Source organism: Lolium rigidum, chromosome 4, assembly GCF_022539505.1.
Source record: "Lolium rigidum isolate FL_2022 chromosome 4, APGP_CSIRO_Lrig_0.1, whole genome shotgun sequence".
Taxonomy (NCBI): Eukaryota; Viridiplantae; Streptophyta; class Magnoliopsida; order Poales; family Poaceae; genus Lolium; species Lolium rigidum.
This window is the reverse complement of record NC_061511.1, coordinates 227,748,060-227,756,377: the sequence shown is the minus strand read 5'-3', so window position 1 is coordinate 227,756,377 and position 8,318 is coordinate 227,748,060. Positions and strand designations below refer to the sequence as shown.

At 44.3% G+C, this 8,318-nt stretch overlaps 2 protein-coding genes across 2 annotated transcripts; one reads left to right on the top strand and one right to left on the bottom strand.

The window, feature by feature from the left end:
- Window positions 1–459: 459 nt before the first annotated feature.
- Window positions 460–3,098, bottom strand: LOC124649691 (DNA-binding protein DDB_G0278111). The gene is made up of 7 exons (XM_047189281.1): window positions 3,014–3,098; window positions 1,936–2,007; window positions 1,786–1,835; window positions 1,609–1,673; window positions 1,292–1,383; window positions 1,133–1,204; window positions 460–764 (listed from the first exon to the last, which is right to left on the bottom strand). Exons 1-7 carry the CDS (start codon window positions 3,014–3,016, stop codon window positions 726–728), a joined length of 393 nt encoding a protein of 130 aa, XP_047045237.1. The 5' UTR covers window positions 3,017–3,098; the 3' UTR covers window positions 460–725.
- Window positions 3,099–3,321: 223 nt separating this feature from the next.
- On the top strand, window positions 3,322–4,238 carry LOC124649690. The gene has a single exon (XM_047189280.1). It carries the CDS (start codon window positions 3,376–3,378, stop codon window positions 3,991–3,993), a length of 618 nt encoding a protein of 205 aa, XP_047045236.1. The 5' UTR covers window positions 3,322–3,375; the 3' UTR covers window positions 3,994–4,238.
- The last annotated feature ends 4,080 nt before the right edge of the window (window positions 4,239–8,318 follow it).

The following is an 8,318-nucleotide window of genomic DNA, read 5'->3' as shown; positions in this document are numbered from 1 at the left end:
AGTTCATGTCAAGCAACACCTCCGAAGGTAGGAGTATGACCTACGCCTTGTTGCCATGCATGCCAGTCGGCAAAGCTTCGAACATTTTTCATTCCACTAGAAGATAGGAGTATGCATCCATCCACGGAAGGGGCTAACTGAAATGACTCCAAGAGGAGAAAGAACCGGAAAACCCATGACGGCTGAAAGCCCAAGCAAGAAGCTTGATCATGCGCGAAGAAGCGCATTACCAGAGGGCAGTGTGCGCACCCCTCCTGATCCCCTAGCTGCAAAGCAAGAAAGGAGTGGAGCTCGGAGGTGCATGTTTTTATAGGCAGAGTGCATGTGGATATATGCACGCCAAAACAAGCGTGATGTAGAAAGTTGCAAACTAACTGGATGTCTGGATCTCACTCCCGGACTATCACAACAGCCGCATTCAACCCACCAACTATAGTAGCAAGGCTGAAACCAAAAGGATGAAAGAGTACACAATAAAGTTACTGGATTACAATGAAAGGTTTGATAAATCAACCACAAGAACCTAGAGTGTGGCCAAGAGTTTCAGGGCTAGAAGAGACGAATGCAACAGTTTCACCGTTATCAAACAGAAACCACAAATAACATTTGGATCATATACAGCCAAAGATTCATCAAACAGTTTCGGGTTTTGACGGTTACTGAATTAAGAAATTGCCGCTGCACCCATCCACTCCATCAATACAGTCGTACATCAAGCTTTCCAACTAATCATCGTCGTCAAGGACGCTGCGACGTCTCTGAATCTGTTAACCATACTGGAGTTAGCATGAAATACAGTAATTAAAGACGGGGATCAAAGTGAGTGCAAGCTTGTTGGATTGTTCTAAGAAGTCATGATATCTGCTAAACCATATACTAGAGTTAGCATGACAGACACTCAATAAAGAAGGGATCAAATTGACTGCATCTCTGTTGGATTGTTCTTAGTCGTACATCTCTGTTTCACTGTAAGAATTACAGATGGGGAGAGCTTTCTATATCAGAATAGAGCAGATTTTAATGAACCTGATCCAACCCGTTATAGGAAGCAAAGTAGATTTCCTCAATGAAGTGACTGTTTTTATGCAAATATGTTGTGTTAAGAATCAACAAAGCCACTGCATTCACATACCGTCACTTTGGTTTGTTTACTTGTGTGGGTATTGATTTGCTCCAGAAGTGAGATAAGCCTTTCTTCAGACACCTACAGAACAGAAAACGCAACAATGTTAAAAGCAAGTTCAGCCTAATCTATTGGCACAAAACATGGACCGTGCTACATATTTATTACCTTTTCAGATATTCCACCAGTTTGTGCAGCTCTCAACACAACATCCTCCACCCCTCTTGCTTTATCAGGCTTGACCAGAGCAATGCGGGAGACTGCCAATTTTACAGAATTCAGATGTATTAAATTGTAGTTCCCCTTCAATTATGACACTTTAAAGAATAAACTTGTGCTTATTTTCCAGCCTAGCATCATCTCCGAACATTGCCGCCCTAAGGAAACTACTTACAGAACTAGACACACTTTTCTGAAACACGTAAAGGTATCCATATTGTTTACAGGGAGATTATTATGAGATCTGGCTTGTTCAGAAAACTTACGCCTCTCTCTAGCTTCAGAAGACAGTATCTGAGCAAGCATCATCTGTCGGCGTTCCTCAGCTTCCCTGGTTGAGAGTGAGATACAAAGTCAGCTCAGTGTTTCCTAGATCTTCACATGACATAACTTAAGCAAATGATAACAGAATCATGGGAATATTGTGGACTAAAGGACCATACTGCTTTGCCTCTTCCTGAGCCTTTTGTTGCCCTGCATTTTGTGGATTTGCCTAATTACAAAGTTAAACATAGATTTCAGTCAGTCAATCAAGAAAAAATACGCAATTGTTAGTAAAGGCTCAACTTCCACCATGCACTTCAGTAACTTACCCCGCCACGCTGTCCCATTAGCTCTTGCATTCGCCTCTGCCTGATGGCTTCCAGCTCTGGGTCATGGTCAGCCTAGCAAAAAGAATCTTGGTTTCATCAGATGGTACTCTAGTAGACCAATACAACAATACTAGTATGGATAGAGTTAATATAATATTTTAAGCGTATGAATTACCCAACAAACCCTACATTTTCTGCAGTCTTACAGACAAATTATCGTGTTCTACACAATAACCAAAATGTTTCCCTTCCTATTGTACTAACAACACTATGTCGAAGATGAGCAATCGATATGTTTCATATACCATAAGCTATTGGTCTGTAGTTAAAACAGATCAATGCACCTAACCAGTCTAGGTTTTAAGCTAGCATGACATCTAACTATTATAACAGCCTATACTTCGTCTGAAAGGAGTAATTTGAAGAGCTAATTTCTATGAAGAAATATGCGTGTATCATCAGATGGAGTACCGCTAATGCAACTCCTGAAGTTATGTTAACACAAAATAGCACTGTCAGACTCAAGATGCTGCTGATCCAACAATTTGTTAGATTAGCCGATCGGCTTCCATGAATGCAAATCAATTCCAACTGGTACTGCAGTTTGGCCACTTACCAGCCTTCAGGCCTTCTGTCGTTTGATATTATGATATAAATAAATACCAACTAGGAAATCAGGTCGGCCCTCTAAGATGAACTCAAAACAACGCCAAAATTTGCAAGCCGGCAAACTCTTCAGTGTTTCTTACTCAGCTTCTAATCAAGGAGCAGAAAAATCACAAGAATCCCTAAATATCAATCTCTCTATCTCTACTGCAAACACCGAGCGTATCTTCAGTTGTAGACAGGCTTTCTGTACTAGTAACCAAAATCAGTATCAACTGAATCCGCGGTAGACATCAAGCATGGAACACGAGATCAACACCAGCAACCACATACCAACGCAGTCCGATACCAGGCGGAGCAGATTGTTTTTGCTCCACTAACATATCTAAAAACCCTAAGATCTAAGGGCTCGCGCAGGTCGAGATCGCTCCACAGCCAACTAAGTAACGGGATCGAGGACGCCGGATCTTACCATGGTGCTCGCCGGAGGCCGCGCCTCGCTCCTCCTCACTGGAGCGCACTGGACTCCGCGGCGAGGGGCCAGGAGGAAAGGGGAGATGGAATCGAGCCGAGCCGTCGCCGCTCTGCTTTTCTCCCCGTGGATATAACGCAACCCTGGCTTCCCACTCCGTCGCCCCACACCAGCCGTCCGATCTGCATAACTTCATCTGGGCCGTCCGATCGGAACATTGGGGAATTTGGCTCTCGGAGCCAGCATATATTCCCCGAGGCGCCTCTCGTTTTCGAACTCGTATTCGCCTTTTTCCATTTCCACCCAGCCCAGCCCACCTCACGGCACACGCGGCGCGACCGAGACAGCGGAAGGGTTTGGAGATGGAGAACGGCGAGGAGACCTTCGCCTCCCCGACCGCCGCCGCCGCGGAGTTCGACTTCGACTTCGGCCAGCCGCCGCCGCTCACCAACGGGGCCGGCACCAAGGCCGCCGCCTACGACGTGGGCGAGATGGACGCGCTCCGCGAGGCCAAGCGCGACCTGGAGGAGAGGCTCGCCGCCGCGCGCCACGAGAACGGCTTCCTCTCCGCGGAGGCGGCCCGCCTCGAGATGCAGGTGGCCAAGGCCCGGGACGACATCGCCGCGGCCGAGCGCGCCGCCGCCGACGCCGAGGGCCAGGCCGCCGCCCTCCGCACCGACGTCAAGCGCCTCCAGGGCCTCCTCGCCGCCGCCGACGCCTCCGACCGCGGCGCCGACGGCCCGGGCCTCGGCGGGGCGCTGGCCACCGCGCACCAGGAGAAGCTCGCCCTCGAGGAGGAGATCAAGGCGCTCAAGGCCTCCGCCGCTGCAGACAAGGAGGAGGATGAGGAGGAGGAGACCGCCGCTCCCTCGGCCAACGACGGGCTGCTGGCGTCCCACGCCACCGTGGCCGCCGCGGCAGCTGCTGGGGCCGCCGCCACGGCCGCCATCGCGGTCCTTCTCCTCCACCTCAAGAGGTAATCTGCTGCTGTGACGCGCCGGAAGTTTTGCTCTGCTCCACCTCTATGGCTTGATACGAGACTGGATAACCCTCTTCTGCCGTGGCGCTGTTGTTACCAGACTATAGTAGTGGTATGGATGGATTTACGTTTCCGCTGGTTAGTGGCTTAATGAATCTAGTGAGTTGGGGACTTGTCGCAAGCACCTGTTCGTCTATGCACTTTCCGTTGCCATGGTAATAATATGTGTGAAGACTACGTGATCCACCTCTGCCTGTCTCTGGCTATTATTATGCTGCTGCGTCTAATTTCTGTTCTTATCACTTGACTATTTGTTATTGTTCTATTCCTTGCGTTCTGCAATCATTGTGCTGTCTGTTAACGTCTTATGCGAAACTGCTGTGATTGGAAATCTAGCGGATTGCATGCTGAGTGTGAGTATTCATTGGTGGGGCTAATCCCTGGCATGTGTTTTCTTGTATTTTTGACCGGGCAGCTGTGAGCATACAGCTGCTCATGCAATAGTTGAGCTTGTAATTAGAGCTGTTCAAGCAAATGTGGTTTCTGACATTTGTCGTTGATCTTTTCATCTGGCAGATGATAAGGGATCTTACTTTAGTCGGTTAATTATCACAGATTTTTTAAGTGCAATCCTGAGTTAGAAACTGTTTGTTTGCATGCTTTGGGTTTGACAATTTCCATGGTGAAATGCTTACTTGTGCTGGTCATGTATTGTTGCTTATCCAGATGCTTGGTAATCTAGGAGTAAAAGCTGCTATCAACTGTTATATCTTGATGGCTGAAGCCACTTCCATTCTCATGGAAACTTTCTTGTTAGGCATTGGTCGTTCTAGCTGCTAGCTGGTGACCTTTTGTTGCATCTTTGTTGCTATTAGCCAGTGACTTTTAGTCGCATCTCTGTTGCTATTAGCTAGTGACTTTTAGTTGCATCTTAGTTAAGAGAGCGAAAGCTTTTAGCGATGTTCCACTTGTAGCCCTGCTGCATCTAGTTTCTGTTCTTATCAGTTGACTAGCTGTTATTGTTCTGTATCTTGTAGTGTGGGATCGTTGTGCTACCAGCGCTTTATGTAACATTGCTGTGATTGGAAATTTAGTGGAATTCATGCTGAGTGTGAGAAACCATCTATTCGTTGCTGGGCCTGATCTCTAGCATGCGTTTTATCCCATCTCTGACGTGACAGTTGTGTGACCATAGAGCTGCTCGTGCAGTAGTTGGGAGTAATTACTGCTGCTCGTGCCAATGGGATTTGTGACATTTGTTGCTGATCTTTTCAATTGGCAGGAGATAGGGATTTTACTTTGGTTGGGTATTTATTGATTGTTTGCATGCTTTGGGTTTGATAATCTAAGGCACAAAATGCTTACTGCATGCTGGAGATGCAATTTTGCTTGTAGAGATGTTTGTGAATCTAGGACTGCATGCTTCAGTTTGCATCTCCTGGAAGCCTGTTGTAGTAGATCATAGTCTGTGTACCTTATGTCATTCTCTGTCTGGATAGTTGTTTTTTATGAGCTTTCTTCCTGATCTTGTCTAGCTTATTAAGTTTGTCTAGCTACCTGGTTTTGTTTCTCAGAGTTCTAGTTTGGTCTCAAAAGGTTAGTTTATGGAAGTAGCAGAGGTTGTTCTGCTTTCATGCAAAGGGTGGTTTGTTTAGTTTTGTATAACTGACTCTAGTTTCTTCAATGAAACTGGGAGCCCGCTGGGGCTTCTCTTCTATAAAAAAATAACTAACTGCTGGATTATATTGCTAGTAAGACCAGACCAGTAGCTTTTCTATGTTTCAAATGAACATGTATAGATGATTTTACCGTAAGTACTTGTAGGATTGACCTATAGGTGTTTGTCTATTTCCTTTATACCAAAATTTATGTTGTGTTTTCAATTATTTTGTTCAGTGCAGCACTGATGCTAGATAAGGTTATTTTACAAGTACCAAGACTAGCTATTGACAGTTATATCTTGGTGGATGAAACACTTCCCTTCTCATGCAAGTTGTTTTGTACTGTTGTTAGCCATTGGCCATTCTGGATAGTGGTTAATGGCATCTTGGTTAAGAAATGCATAAGCTATGCAGATTTGAGCCTGGTTAGAGCCCTGTGATCTGCTTTATTTATCAAAACTTATTAGGAAGCTGAATCTACAATGCATGTTCTAGTGATATTTGCCTGTTGTTTTGCTTTAGATTTTTACATGGACATACACGGGTAGCCATGTAGTGATATGTTGTTTGGAGGCTACTTGCATCACTAGTGGTAGTTGGCTTAACAGAGTAAGTAACTAAAAAAATCAACAGACTGTGAGTTGCCATTGACTGCAATGACTGGAAAAGCTATTCCTATTAGTTCCTGACATTTATAGACCTATGGGTACCTGAACCAGCTAGTAGATGCAGGTTGTAAGGTTTTGCTGTTCGGTGATAGTAAGCTTTGTTGTCTTTGTTGAAATACTTAATTTTGCAGCCTTAACTAAGTGCTGCAATGGAACATTTCCTTACTGCTTTAAAGTTGGAATACTTGTGCTGTTGATATGTAGACTGTACATTTTAGGCCTATAGTGAGCAGTGACCTGACTCTTGTATTGTAGCAGTAGCTGTTATGCGTCTTCTTGCATGTGTAATGCTAATGCACGGGTCAATCTTTGTTGCCTAAATTGATCATCTGTATGCACCTCTACTTCCAAAGTACTGTAGCCATATTTCTGGCTACTAAGGATTGATGCATTTCAATTCTTGGATTAGCAGTTTGTAGGCGTTAGATGCTTCATTTTTTGTTGGCACAGCTTGTAATGTTTTAATCGGCTTCTAGTGCATTGTGGGAATTGATGATCCTATGCAATTACGATCACGATTTTCTTGTCCGCTGATGATTGTGTTCGCTTTTGCCACTACGGCTCATGTTTAGACCACGCCTGATTTAATAGCTCTGCAATCAGTTCGATGGTACATGCGTGCCATGATTTAGATTATCTACCCGAAGGCTTTTGAAATTGACAGCACCCGACCAATCCTAGTACTGATTGTTTCAGGGCGATGTGTAACGTTTGAGATGCATCCGCCCAGCTTGTACTGCGATTGTCCAGAGTGATTCTCAGGATTTCTTTGGGCGTTCCTGCTTTCTCTTGCTTCTGAATCAGACAATAACTTTCTGGTGATTTATCTGCCCTCCTTTCTGGTGATTTATCAGCCCTCTTGGCGCAGCGCTATCTCACGGCACTTTCCTTCTTATTACTATTACACTGGACACTCGGCACACTGAATCTCTTAGCTCCTCTTCTTCTCTCTAATCTCTCTCTCTTTTTTTTTTTTGAGAACCACATATTTCATTAATTGAAAACCAAGTTAGATGAGGTAACACATGTGGAAACTAAAAGACAAACCGGGATAAAATGATTATCCTGAATTTGCAGATAAAATCCTAAAAGATCGAAAAATACAGAACTATCCCTAGGATTTCCTGCAACCACCGTAGCCAGCGGCCGCTGCTGAATTCCAACGCCGTCGAGACAGACGCAAGAAGTGACGTCGAGCCTCCACCATTGCAAGATCCAAAAAAACGCCATCGCCAACGAAGCTTTGTGAGTCGATGAACAAGCCTGCTGCAACAACACATTAGGAGGGGGAATGGATTTTGATGTCGGCTGCCTCAAGGCAGCCAACTTTTCTCTTCTCTGTTTTCTTGTTAAATGAAACATTTTATCCAACCCCTTAACGCCATCAATGTAAAAATACTTAGGTAGGTGCTTAGAAAATAAACCAGATTTTATATAATCACTGATGCTTACTTACATCGGGTAGATGTCTAACTAAGCACATCTCTTGGGACAATCCATTTCTGATCCCCGAGTGTAGATGCTCTGGTTGAATAAAGAAATTCAAAAAAAATAGCAAACAAATTCAAAAAAAATCTGAAATTTTTGTACAATAAACATGAACAAGTGGTTTAACTGCACACCAAAAATATCCGAGAAAAGACATATGTAGTGGTCTGTGCAAAAAAGAGAAATCGGAGTGATGTAAGTAACAAATCTAGATGTTCCAAACAGCACCGCATTTTGTCTTTTGGCATAGATTATTATATATGTCTTTTCTCGAAGATTTTTTTGTGAGCAATTAGAATACTTGTTCATGTTCATTGTACAAAACTTTCAGATTTTTTAAAATGTGTTTGTTATTTTTTCCGATTTTTTAATTCAACCGGGAGCATCTGTACCCGGTTCAGAACTGGTTTTTCGCCTCTTTTTTTTTTGAGAAACACAGTACAAACGCACATACACGCGTATACACTCATCCCTATGAACGCACACTCGCACATCCTACCCCTATGAGC

What these genes read in the sequence shown, in the direction of transcription:
- LOC124649691 (XM_047189281.1), bottom strand. An exon ending in GCTCAGGAAGAGGCAAAGCA is followed by an intron (nt 1,674 to 1,785) that starts GTATGGTCCTTT and finishes ACTCTCAACCAG; the next exon opens with GGAAGCTGAGGAACGCCGAC. An exon ending in CTGGTGGAATATCTGAAAAG is followed by an intron (nt 1,205 to 1,291) that starts GTAATAAATATG and finishes TCTGTTCTGTAG; the next exon opens with GTGTCTGAAGAAAGGCTTAT.
- LOC124649690 (XM_047189280.1), top strand. Translation starts at nt 3,376, where the DNA reads ATGGAGAACGGCGAGGAGACCTTCGCCTCCCCGACCGCCGCCGCCGCG.